The 11,309-nt window shown below is 60.2% G+C and overlaps 5 protein-coding genes across 5 annotated transcripts; 3 read left to right on the top strand and 2 right to left on the bottom strand.

Annotated features, from left to right (window-relative positions):
- Nucleotides 1-126: 126 nt before the first annotated feature.
- Nucleotides 127-765, top strand: BO70DRAFT_7766 (uncharacterized protein). The gene has a single exon (XM_025548713.1). The coding sequence runs from the start codon at nt 259-261 to the stop codon at nt 601-603; it is 345 nt and encodes a 114-aa protein (XP_025404089.1). The 5' UTR covers nt 127-258; the 3' UTR covers nt 604-765.
- A 162-nt stretch (nt 766-927) lies between these two features.
- On the top strand, nt 928-2,498 carry BO70DRAFT_391765 (uncharacterized protein; the record flags this gene model as incomplete). Its single annotated transcript, XM_025546237.1, has 2 exons — nt 928-1,319; nt 1,367-2,498. The coding sequence occupies 2 exons, from the start codon at nt 928-930 to the stop codon at nt 2,496-2,498; spliced, it is 1,524 nt and encodes a 507-aa protein (XP_025404088.1).
- Nucleotides 2,499-2,786: 288 nt separating this feature from the next.
- BO70DRAFT_376046 (putative transcription regulator PAB1642) lies at nt 2,787-3,796 on the top strand (the record flags this gene model as incomplete). The annotated part of the gene is made up of 1 exon (XM_025545105.1): nt 2,787-3,796. The coding sequence occupies exon 1, from the start codon at nt 2,909-2,911 to the stop codon at nt 3,794-3,796; it is 888 nt and encodes a 295-aa protein (XP_025404087.1). The 5' UTR covers nt 2,787-2,908.
- Nucleotides 3,797-4,373: 577 nt separating this feature from the next.
- BO70DRAFT_7746 (putative forkhead transcription factor Fkh1/2) lies at nt 4,374-6,783 on the bottom strand. The gene is made up of 4 exons (XM_025548707.1): nt 6,539-6,783; nt 5,432-6,454; nt 4,530-5,374; nt 4,374-4,463 (listed from the first exon to the last, which is right to left on the bottom strand). The coding sequence occupies exons 1-4, from the start codon at nt 6,650-6,652 to the stop codon at nt 4,394-4,396; spliced, it is 2,052 nt and encodes a 683-aa protein (XP_025404086.1). The 5' UTR covers nt 6,653-6,783; the 3' UTR covers nt 4,374-4,393.
- A 1,922-nt stretch (nt 6,784-8,705) lies between these two features.
- Nucleotides 8,706-10,940, bottom strand: pacC (putative C2H2 transcription factor PacC). Its single transcript, XM_025542050.1, has 3 exons — nt 10,841-10,940; nt 10,480-10,771; nt 8,706-10,405 (listed from the first exon to the last, which is right to left on the bottom strand). The coding sequence occupies exons 1-3, from the start codon at nt 10,928-10,930 to the stop codon at nt 8,940-8,942; spliced, it is 1,848 nt and encodes a 615-aa protein (XP_025404085.1). The 5' UTR covers nt 10,931-10,940; the 3' UTR covers nt 8,706-8,939.
- Nucleotides 10,941-11,309: the final 369 nt, after the last annotated feature.

The following is an 11,309-nucleotide window of genomic DNA, read 5'->3' as shown; positions in this document are numbered from 1 at the left end:
AAGAGGTAGAGGGAGAGGGTGTAGGAGTGGGAGGGGGCGACGGAGGGGACAGAAGGGACGGAGGGCGCGGAGACGGAGGAGCGATGGTCAGAGGACGGACGGCACCATGGGGGAGGGTGCGGCCATGAAGAGGGACTGGTCCGCACTTTTTACATGGGGGAGCTTGACAGACCGGGGGCCTGCAAGCTGCGAAGAGAAGGAGAGACGAGAGTACTAAAGAGGGGATGCGAATGAGGGTAGGGGAGGAGGAGGTGGGCGATGGAGGATGGAGATAGACAGACGGACAGACGGACAGACACACCCGATGGATCGCGAGCGGCGGCTGGCACCGCGCGCCGGCCAATTGGAGGGCGAGGCGGTGGGGCCGATCCGGGGAGATTAGTTGTTCCGGAGAGCTGCTGGGGATCCTCAGGCACGAGGCCCGCCAGGCACCGAGGCATCCAGGCATCCAGGCATCCAGGCCAGCAGGTGTCCAGGTGTCCAGGTATCCAGACGTCCAGTCAACCGGCCTGGAAAATGCGGGGAAGATGCAGCGCAGTCAAAATGGGGCATTCCCTTTGGTTTTCTGGCTCTCTGCTTGTCCCTCCTCTTCCCCGGCTCTAAACATCAGTCGGCACTCATGAATATATACCCCACAGCAACTCCTGGGAGACATCAGATGCTGCAGACAACCCGGTCATGACCCGCCAGGCGATCAGGCAATCAGGAAATGGAGGAGACGACTGGCAGGCAGCGTGAATCGGCATTCACTGGCCAGACGCGGTGAAGAAAGGCCGGTGTCTGTGGTTGCAAACGGGCCTTTCTTCACGTCGCGCCTTCCTCCCTCCCTCTTCTCCCCACCTTCTCTCTCCTACTTTCTCTTTCTTCCTCATCTATTCTCATCTATCTCTGCACCGACTGTTCTCTCTACCAGGATCGGATCTGACCATGGGCCCGGAAGAACGCCTTAAGCTGCTATTCCAGGACGACGAGGCCCTGTTCAAGCTCAACACGGGTCTCTGCCCTCCCGCGCCCCCGGCCCCCATCCCCATCCCCGACCAGACCATTGTCAACCCAACCACAATCACAAAGGAAACTCCACCCCCCGTGGCGCCAGAGAAGACTCCCCGAATGACCGAACCCGTGCCCGCACCATTGCCCGCACCGATGTCCGCCCCGCTGGCCACTGCTGAACGCCCCGCGCCGCCGTCGGACGGGCACTTCACCCCCCTGCTGGTCATAGCAAAATATCCCTACCGCCAGATCAAAGGCGAACTGTCTCAGCAGGTGGCCAGCCGTTTCTTTGACGCAGGCAAGTTCTGGAACCGTCCATGGGACATGTGAGTGCCTTCATCCTTTTTTGTTTCGGCCCCAGCTGACTTTCCAGCTACTATGTGTACACACCGCCCGCTCTGGGCAGCAGATGCATTTTGCTTACCCCCACCAGCCATGTGCGTCGGTTCATGGCGGAGATAAACCGTGAGCTGGAGTGCAGTCTTGTCCTGTCATCCGAAAGGGCCGGATTCATTCTCCCGTTCCAGGACAGCTACCCCCAGCCCATCTACCTCGGGCGCAGCACCTCGCGCGAGACCAAAGACCAACTGGAATCGGGCATCTCGCCCCCCCAGCACTCTGGGCCGAGGGAGTGCGTTGCCGAGGTCTATGCAGCGTTCGAGGCGATGATGGAGGGCGCGATGGACGCCGTCCGAAGCAACAAAAAGAAAGGAGGGTCCAGGGAAAAGCAGATGAAACGGGCGATGCATGCTCGCGACATGCAGAAAATGGTGCGACGGGTGCAGCGATACCTGGGACTGCGTCCGATGGAGACCCCTGACGAGGCCGAGACGGTGGCGTGGGACCTGCCCAACCCGGTCAGCGACCTGCCGCCCCTCGCTGTCGGCCAGGCAGCGCCGCACCCATTCTGGCGCGAGCCAGTGCTTGTCAGCGTGGACGTGGAGTCGAACGAGCACTGCCACGCGCAAATCACGGAGGTGGGCATCTCGGTGCTGGACACGCAGTGGCTGGTGGGGGTGCCGCCAGGCGAGAAGGGCGAGGAGTGGCGCAAGCGCATCCAGTCGCGGCATCTGCGGGTGCACGAGCACCGACACATCGTCAATCGCGACTTCGTGGTGGGATGCCCGGGGATGTTCCAGTTCGGAGAGAGCGAGTGGGTGGCGCTGCGGGAGCTGGCAGAGATGGTGCGCGTGGGGCTGCGACTGGACGAGACGCTGCAGCGGCGGGTGGTGCTGGTGGGCCACAGCCTGGGGTCGGACGAGCAGTACCTGAGGCGCATGGGGGTGAAGGTCGATGGGTTCCGGGACCGGATGGACACGGCGGATCTGTTCCAGCTGCTGCGGGGGGAGGAGACGGCGCGATCGCTGGGGGGAGTGCTGGCGGAGCTGGGGATGGATGGGTGGTATCTGCACAATGCGGGGAATGATGCGCGGTACACGATGGAGGTGCTGGTGGCGAGTGTCGTTGTTGTTGGGGGGGGGTTGGCTGTAGTCCCTGCTGTGTAGCTGGCTTGAAGCAGTATACCGGGAGTTGGCAACTAGTTACTACCTAGTTATCTGATGAATAACGAAGTGATCACCGTGCAGGGAATGGAGTCAAGCTTATGCAACCCTAGGTAGCTGCATCTGATCCATCTGATATCATGTATCCCACAGGATGCATCCAAAGCAGAAAGAAGTAAACAGAGTGACGTACCTGCGCAACCCTAACCGAACCGGAACCTAAAGTTGAAGAAGATCATCCTCCCTCAACACATTTTCTTCCCCCCTCCCCCACCCCTCAATCCGATTGATATTTATCTCACCCTCCTTCCTATCCCAAGACAACCCAACCCAACCCAGCACCCAGCACCCAGCACCCAGCACCTAATAAACAACACCAAACCAAGCAAAATACATAAATAAACTCGCCCAAAATGTCCCCAACCCTAACGACCCACCTCCTAACCCTCGACCCCCCGGCTCTCCAAACCTCCACCACGCACCCCTTCCTGCACGCCGCAGGAAGCGGCACTCTCCCACGCCACACACTCTCGCGCTGGCTCTCGCAGGACCGGCTCTACGCGCAGGCCTACGTGCGATTCATCGGGTTGCTGATTTCGAAGATTCGGTTGCCGGATGTGTATCCTACCAGTACCAGTACCAGTACCAGTCCAAGTGATAGTGGTGGCAGCAGTAGTAATCCCACCCTCGAACAACGCACCCTCCACCTCCTCAGCGCCAGCCTCACCAACATCGTGCGCGAAATGCAGCTCTTCGACGTCCTGGCGCGGAAGTACGATCTCGACTTAAATGTTCCGCCGACGGGGGAACGCGTCCCGGGGCCGGGGGTCGTGACGCATGCGTATGGCGATTTGTTTGCGTCGGCGGGGGGGACGGGGATGGGCTTGTTGGAGGGGTTGGTGGTGCTGTGGGCGACGGAGTACTGTTATCTGTCTTCTTGGGGGTATGCGAGGGGGGTGATGGATGGGTCTGCTTCTGATTCTGCTTCTGCTTCTGCTTCTGTTTCTGCTTCTCATGGTGGTGGTGGTAGTGCTGGTGATGGTAGTGCTGGTGCTCCTGATTACGACAATGACTTAGACGGCGGCGCGCTCAGGAAAGAACTCATCCCGAACTGGACGAGCGAGGCGTTCGGGACGTTTGTCGGGGATATAGCGGGGGTGGTGGATGAGGTTGCTGCGATCGAGATTGGGGATGTCGAGTCGGACAGGATGAGTGGGGCTGGGGAGGCGTTGCTGGGGAGGTGCGAGAGGTGGTGGAGGCAGGTGGTTTGGTTGGAGGGGGGGTTTTGGCCGGATGTTTAGATTAGTCTTTTCTTTTTGTTCTTCTTGCTTGATTTGTTTCTTGTTTTTGGGTGTATTTGTGGAGATGAGATTGGATTTGTGGAGATGGGAGGGAGGAGAGGAGGAAAATGTATGGTGGAGTAGGGGAAGGAGTAGGAGGATTCATCTTGATCTGTCCTCTGTCCGTATGTTTGTCTAATTCTCTATTCTCTCCTTACCAATGTAAAAACCCTTGGTATGTACTTCGTACTCTGTACCCACAATTTCATCTATAAAAGCCTCACACATCTCTCTCTCTCTCCCTCTCTCTATAATACGATCACCTTACGAGTTTGTCTCTCTTAATTCATTAGCAATATCTACATACATAATACATAATCATGACCGTCTCATCAATCTTCGTCTCTTATGCAGTGGCAAGCAAAGGCAGCAGTCCAGTCCCGTCCCGGCATCAGTATCGCAGCAGTAGCGCATCAAAGTATCAGTATCAGGATCAGTATCAGCAACAGCAACAGCCCATCAGCACTATCGCACGTACCGCACGTAGCAAGAAAATCAAATCAGACGACAAAAACTAACGCCCGCCCCAAAGACAAACCAAACCAAACAACCAGCCTTCTATGTCGCCGCACTCGTCCGCGCCGCATTGCTCAGCTGTCGATGGTACGAGCCGATCGTTTGGAAGCCCCTACGCGAGTCAGTCATCCCTCCCATCAATCCCCCCCCCACCAACCACTCAAATCAGTTGACTCACCTCGCTAAATCAAATCCGCTGCCGTCGTCCTCGTCCTCCTCCCCCCGCTCCGGAGCCTCCTCGCGCCGCGGCGGCAGCCGTCCCGTCGCCATCCCCGGCTTGCTCGGGCTGGCGAGGTTCGGCGGCGGCGGACTGCTGCTGGGGATGCTGCCCAGGCCGTCGCCGCCGTCGCCTTTGAGCGGGCTCATGTCCGGGACGGGGCGCGCGGGCGTGCTGCCGATGTCGGCGAACTTCCAGAACTGCGCCGGCGAGCTCATCGGCATGAACTTGGACGGGATCTGCGCGGTGCTGGGCGGGGGCAGCCGGGGCTGCTGGCGCTGCGGGGCCGGCGTGATCATCGAGGACGGGCCCTCGTCGTAGTACGACGAGGACAGCACCGGGGGCGAGCCGACCGCCGCGTCGGACAGCCCGTAGCTGCGACTCAGGCTGGTGCCGTTGCCGGGGTTCTTGGTGGCCGAGCGGGTGGGCAGCGGGGACGGCTCCTCGTAGTCGCGCGCGTGCGGGAGGCGCAGGTGCTCCGCCGCGCCGTTGCGGATGGCCCGCGAGCCGCGTTCGGGCGTGTAGGCCTCGACCGGCGCGACCGGAAACGAGCTGAAGCCCGGCGACGACACCGGCGGCGACTTCTTGGCGGCGAACACCGCTTCCATCCCGTTGGCGCGGTGCGGGTCTTTCGTGGCGGGCGACGACGGTGCCGACGACTGCGTGCCCTTGCGGAGCTGCTTCTTCCAATATTCCTCGCGATACTCGGGGGCGATCTGCCATTTCATGCCTTTGCCGGGCTCGTCCGTGCGCCGGGGGACTTTCTGGAACGCCTTGTTCAACGAGAGGTTGTGCCGGATCGAGTTCTGGTCAGGTCAGTCAGCAAAATGATGGCCACGGGGTTCCGTCCGAAGCAAACGCACCTGCCAGCCGCTCTGGGAGTGCCGGTAGAACGCGTATTTTTCCATAATCCAGTTGTAGATGCTGTTCAACGTGAGCTTCTCCTCCTCGCTCGAGAAGATCGCCTGCGCGATCAGCGTCGCGTAGCTGTACGGCGGCTTCAGGTCCTTGGCCGAGTCTTTGCTGTAATCGATTTCCTCCGTGCTCTCCATCATCATGCCCCGGTTGTACAGCGGCGACTGCTTGGCGGTGCGCGCGCCGACCGTGTCGGGCGACCGCGGCGGCGGCGTGACCTGGCGTTTGAGGAACTGCGGTGCGGGCGCCAGGGAGGGCGGACCGGCCGTGGCGGGGGGGACATCGGTCGCGGCGGACGAGGTGGGCGGGGGATGGGCGTGCTGGGAGGCGTCCCACGTGGGCGGCTCCTCCTCGCCGTTGGCGAGTCGCTGGGCGCGGTCGACGAAACTCGGGTGGATATTGGCCTTGTCGCCCGGGGTAACGAACATCATCTGGGTATTGGCGATTTCAATAATATCTCCGCACGACAGGATGGCATCGGTGCCGCGCTTGAGGATCCCATTATTCAGCCGCACGCCATTCCGGCCGTTGACGCGGATATGCCAGGACGCGGTCTCCTCGCCGTCGTAGAAGATCTCGGCGTGCAGGCGCGAGACGAACTTGCTGGGGCCCAGGTCGACGTTGACCTCGGGCAGGGCGCGGGCGGCGATGGTGACGGGGCTGGACTGCTCGTCCAGCTTCTGCTCGCGGTCGGGCTCGCGACCGATATTGACGTGCAGGGTCTTGACGTAGTAGGTCCAGGTGCGGCCGGCGATCTTGGCGTAGGCGCGGACGCTCTGCTTGTTCTCGGTCTTGGTGTTGGAGTGGTCGCGGAGGACGCGCACCTCGTCGCGCGCGGCGTCCAGGTATGAGATGACCAGGTCGACGAGGTCCTGGTTCTCGGACAGTTCGTGGTCGGGGGAGGAGTGGTCTGCTTCATCGGCGGACTCGGGCTTGATGGATCGGGGGTGGGGGGAGGCACGGTGCTCGACCTAGTCCAGTACTGTCAGTCCTTGTCCTTCACCTTCACGATCTGTCTGGGCGTGTGGTGCGATGGGTGGTGGTGGGACACTCACCTTGCGCTTCTTGGTGGAGGGCCGCGTCGGGGACGAATCCGGGGCCTCCGCATCAGAGGTCTCTTGAAGTTGAATTTCCTTGCGCCGCGCGCGACGGCGGTTGGAAAGCGGCATGGTGGAGAGGGTGAGTGAGTGGGTGAATAAACGGGTGGATGGGGGATCACGACAGTGTGAGGTCGGGACCGGGGAGCGTCTAAGCCGTCTAGTCTAGCGGTCGGTCGGTCGGTTGGTCGGTCGGGAGTGTTGATGTGTTGATGTCAGGAATTCACCCGTCAGTCGCGATGAGGTTCAGCCGGGGAGAAAAGCAGGCGACGGGCGGGCGTGAGCGTGACTGGGGGACTGGGGGACTGGGAGGCAGAAGCGGCAGAAAACCGGAATGGGGAATGGGCAGTCCAGACAGGCGGACCCAAGGGATCGCTTTCTTTGCCACCGCGCTGCAACAGGCGACGCGCTGTGGGAGTGGCTGTTGCGATGGGGTGACCAGCCACCGCGGGGAGCCGTTCGGATGGACGAAGGAGGGAGAAACAAAGGGATTGTGGGAGGGGAGGGAGGGAGGGAGGGAGGGAGGGGGAGAGGGAGAGAGAGACAAAGATGGTTGGTGGCGGAGAAAGTAAGAGGAGGAGAAAGAAGAAGTGGAAGTGGAAGTGGAAGTGGAGGAAAGTGAAGTGAAGGGAAGTGAAGGGAAGTGAAGTGATGACGCCGGAGGACTGGACAATAATACTCGGTATTGTCAAAAGTGCAGCAGTGCAGGAGCGCAGAGGAAAGGTGACCGCCTTCACCGCCCTGTTTTTCTCTCTCTATCAACAGCACCACTTGAAGAGTTAACAGTCAACAGTCAACAGTCAACACAACACAAAACACTCTATCTCCAAAGATAAAGAAACAATAAAGTTGATCGCCTCCGGATCGTTCATTCCACTCCATTTAATATGCGGGCCTGGTATCCAATGCCACCTTGGACCGACTCCCCCGACTTCCCCCCCCCCCCACCGCCGTAAACAGGCTGTGGAGCCGCCCTTCCACCCAGACTTGGGCTGCAAGGGTGCATTCGTCTGATGCAGTGGACTACAGAGTAGAGTATATCCTGAATAATACATCCATCCATACAGACATACAGACATACAGACGTACAGACATACAGACATACAGACATACAGACATACAGACATACAGACATACAGACATAGACATACAGACATCCATCCATCCATCCATCATCATCATCATCATCATCATCATCAGACATACAGACAGTCATCCATCCATCCATCCACCCATCATCATCAGATGAACAGACATCAAGTCAAGTCAACTAACCTCCCCCCATCCATGGCACACCGTCGCATCCCCCCCCATCCCCATCAGGAAAAAGAACACCACCCAACCCGGAAAAGGAAAGGCGAAAGCAAACCAAACCTCCTTTCCTTTCCTTTCCTTTCCTTTGCTGCCAATCCTCCGATCCTCAATCCCACCATCCATCTCATCCACGTCTCGGCTGTGTTTAGCGTTCCTTCTTCCCCATCCATCATCCATCTACAGTACCCGTACCCACCAGATCTTTTATCTCCTAGTAGTAGTAGTAGTACTTATCCAAATCCTCCGTAGTATATCAATCAACAGAAACAGTGTGGGGAAGGGGGGGGGGGGGGGGGGGGAAGAAGAAAGTGGCCCGATCAACCGATCTTCCGCTCTTCTGGCTTCTGGTTCTGTTTGCGTCATTCTCCGCGTGCAGTACAGCCGTTGGAATGTGAGCTGTGCTGAGCCGGGGTTAAGAGGCTTGACTTGACTGGGACTGGGACTGAACTGGAACTGGGACTGAGACTGAGACGGTAGCATCCTCTATTTCTCTTTCTCTTTCTCCGTTCCTCCCCCCCTCTCTTTTTTGTTGTCTCTCTCTCCGGTGAAAACAGTCCCCGAGCTAGGGTTACCCACCTCCCATACCAAGCAGGATCCGCTACATACTACGATTCCAGGGAAGATGTAAACATGTTGGTTTTTTTTTTATTACTCTGCGTAACTCTTAACTCACTCCTACCCTACGTGTGGATCGGGTCCCGAATACGGTGGGTGGTATTCCAGTCCGGTCCATTCCGCGGAGAGAACTTAACTAGCTGTCCGCCCCGGAACAGAAGTCCGGGCGGGTTCAGGAAGAAAGAACACCACGTAGAAAGAAAAAAAAAAAAAAAAAAAAAAAAAGAAAGAAAGGGAAAAGAAAGAAAGAAAGACACCGTCGTCATCATTTACACGACCCTAGGTCGCCCATAGAAAAGAAAAGAAGAGAAGAGATAATCACAAGCGATTCCACGACTAGGTGGACAGGGAATAAGAACGAGCGCCCAGATCATCACAAGCATTAGTAAATCCCGAAGAAGAAGATGTAAAGAGAAAGAAGGCCCGCCAGCTAAGGCATCTTCGAGTCCCCGTCCTCGTCCACCCGCAGGGTCGGATACATCACGGCGTCGCCCGCCTCGGCCTTCGCCACATCCTCCTCCTCCTGCGCCTTGCTGGGGGTCGAGCTCTCCATGCCCTCCATGTGGGTGTCCGGGTTGGCCTCGGGGGTGCGCTCGCCGCTGTCGCTGCGGGAGGCCACCGCTGCCGCTGCCGCTGCCGCCGCCGCCGCCGCCTCGGAGTCGCTCTCGAACTCGCCCCGTTCCAGCCGGGATGCGATGTAGTTCCGCAGGTACTCGATCAGCCGCACCTTTTCCACCCACTGCACGTCTGCGCGTTCTGCAACCTCCGTCGCGGCCTGCGCGGTCCGCAGCGTCGCCTCGGCCTCCGCCGCGGTGCCGGAGAGGGCCGGGTCGATCAGGCTGGCGGAGATGCGGCCGGGCGACGAGGACGCAGCACGCTCCTTGGCGGTGGGGGTGCGCTCGCCGTCTTCCTTGCCGTCGTGGGTCAGGTCCATCTCCTCGCTCAGGGGTCGGGTCTCGGGACGCGCGCGCTGCAGCGTGCCGCCCGTGTAGCGACGACGGTCATCGTGGTCGAAGATGCCGCCCAGGGTCGATGGGGGAGCTGCACTCGCCGCGGTCGGGTATCCGGCGGCCATACTGTCGGCCATGGTGGCCGATGGGAGACGCGGGTACATGCTACCGCCGTCGTGGTGGGGAGGCGAGACACGCGCGGCCGAGGCCAGGGAGACCGGGGAACGGCCCGAGGTGTACGACTGGGCGCTGGAGGGCGGGGTGAGGGCGGGGGTGCCGGACGGCGAGTGTGCGACATGGCCGGGCATCATCGCGCCCGCCGAGGTGGTCGCGGCATGGCTGGGGGGGAGCTGGCTGGGGGGCGAGTGGGTGGTGCGGTAGCCCATGCCGTGGACGTAGTGCGCGCCCGGCTGAGCGACTCCCGCCGCCGCCACGTTGTCGTCGTTGTCATAGATGGTGTCTTGCATCTGCTGCAGGAACTGGTCGATGTTGATCAGGTCGTTCTTGGTGCGGACATTGCTCATGGGTGGCAGGTGGTAGGCCGGGGCCGACGGCGCGCCGCCCGGGCTGTATCCGCCACCCACCGCCACGGGGGCGGGCATGGCCTGGTACTCGGGCATGGGGCCCCCGTTCAGCACGGGGAGAGACAGGTTCTGCAGTCCCATCAGGCGTTGTCCGACCGTGGAGAACGAGTTGGGGTCGAAGTGGCGGCGCTTGACCTCGCCGAAGAACTCGTTGAGGGCGTCATAACCGCGCTTCTTCGACTCGTACGAGGTGGGGCCAGCCTCAGGGGCGTGGTTCAGAGCGTAGTACACATTGCCGTACGAGGGGTTGGCGGGCTGGGGAGGAGGGTGGGACTGGTAGTACTGGGGATGGCCATGGGCATAACCCTGGCTTGGCACGGGGTTCATGGCAGGCTCGAAGTAATGAGTGGCGGTCGCATAGCCTGCACCGGGGGTCAGCAGCTGTCAGCAGCAGTAGCAGCAGCAGCAGCAGTCATGACTGTGCGACAAGACTCACCTTTGGCACCTCCGCCTCCAAACATCATGTCCGGGTTGCGGGCACCGGGCTCCGGCGACCGGACCAGCACGGAGTCGTCGGCATGGGTCTTGACATGCTTCTTGAGATCCTGGGGTCGCTTGAACGCCTTGCCGCAGAAGTCACACTTGTGCGGCTTGAGGGGGACGTGGACCCGGATGTGGGAGGTGATGTGGTCGCGCTTGACGGTGGTGGTGCGGCAGCTGCCCCACTGGCAGGTCAGGTTGAGGTTGTTGGTGCTCTTGCGACCGACGTGACGCTCGCACACATGTTCCTACCGAGGCGGTCAGCCACCATCCATTATCCACACCGATCCGAAAAAGAAGGGAAAAATAGGACCTACATAAAGCACCTCAGCCGACGAGCACTTCTCGGTGCAGCCAGTCCACAGGCAAGGCAGCTCCTCGGTCGGACGGGAGGCGTTGCCGTTCATGGAGGGGTTGACGACCGCCGAGGCCGCCGCCGCCGTGGCAGCCGCCGAGGCCGCCGTGGCCGACGAGACCTGCGCGGGCTGCTGCTGAGAGGGAGAAGGGTCGTGGGAGGTTGAGGCAGGCATGGGGGCGGCGGTGGTCGAAGGGGCCGTCGAGTCTTGGGGTTCCGACATTGCCAAGAAAATCTCTGTCTTGTCCCAAGTCTTGGGAGCAGCGGAAAGTAGACCAAGCGACTCAGCAGGGACACGGCAAGCAGCGGGACAAGACTCTTGGGTGCCAACCGAAGCAGGAGCAGAAAAAGGCCAGCAGAGGATCAATAGCAGAACAGAAGATAGAAAGAGAGAGACGGAAGGGAGGAAAGATGCGGTCAGGTCAGGTCAG

This window comes from Aspergillus heteromorphus (genome assembly GCF_003184545.1).
Source record: "Aspergillus heteromorphus CBS 117.55 chromosome Unknown BO70scaffold_1, whole genome shotgun sequence".
In the NCBI taxonomy this organism is placed as follows: Eukaryota; Fungi; Ascomycota; class Eurotiomycetes; order Eurotiales; family Aspergillaceae; genus Aspergillus; species Aspergillus heteromorphus.
The sequence above is the reverse complement of the archived record's forward strand: the minus strand, read 5'-3'. Positions and strand labels throughout refer to the sequence as shown.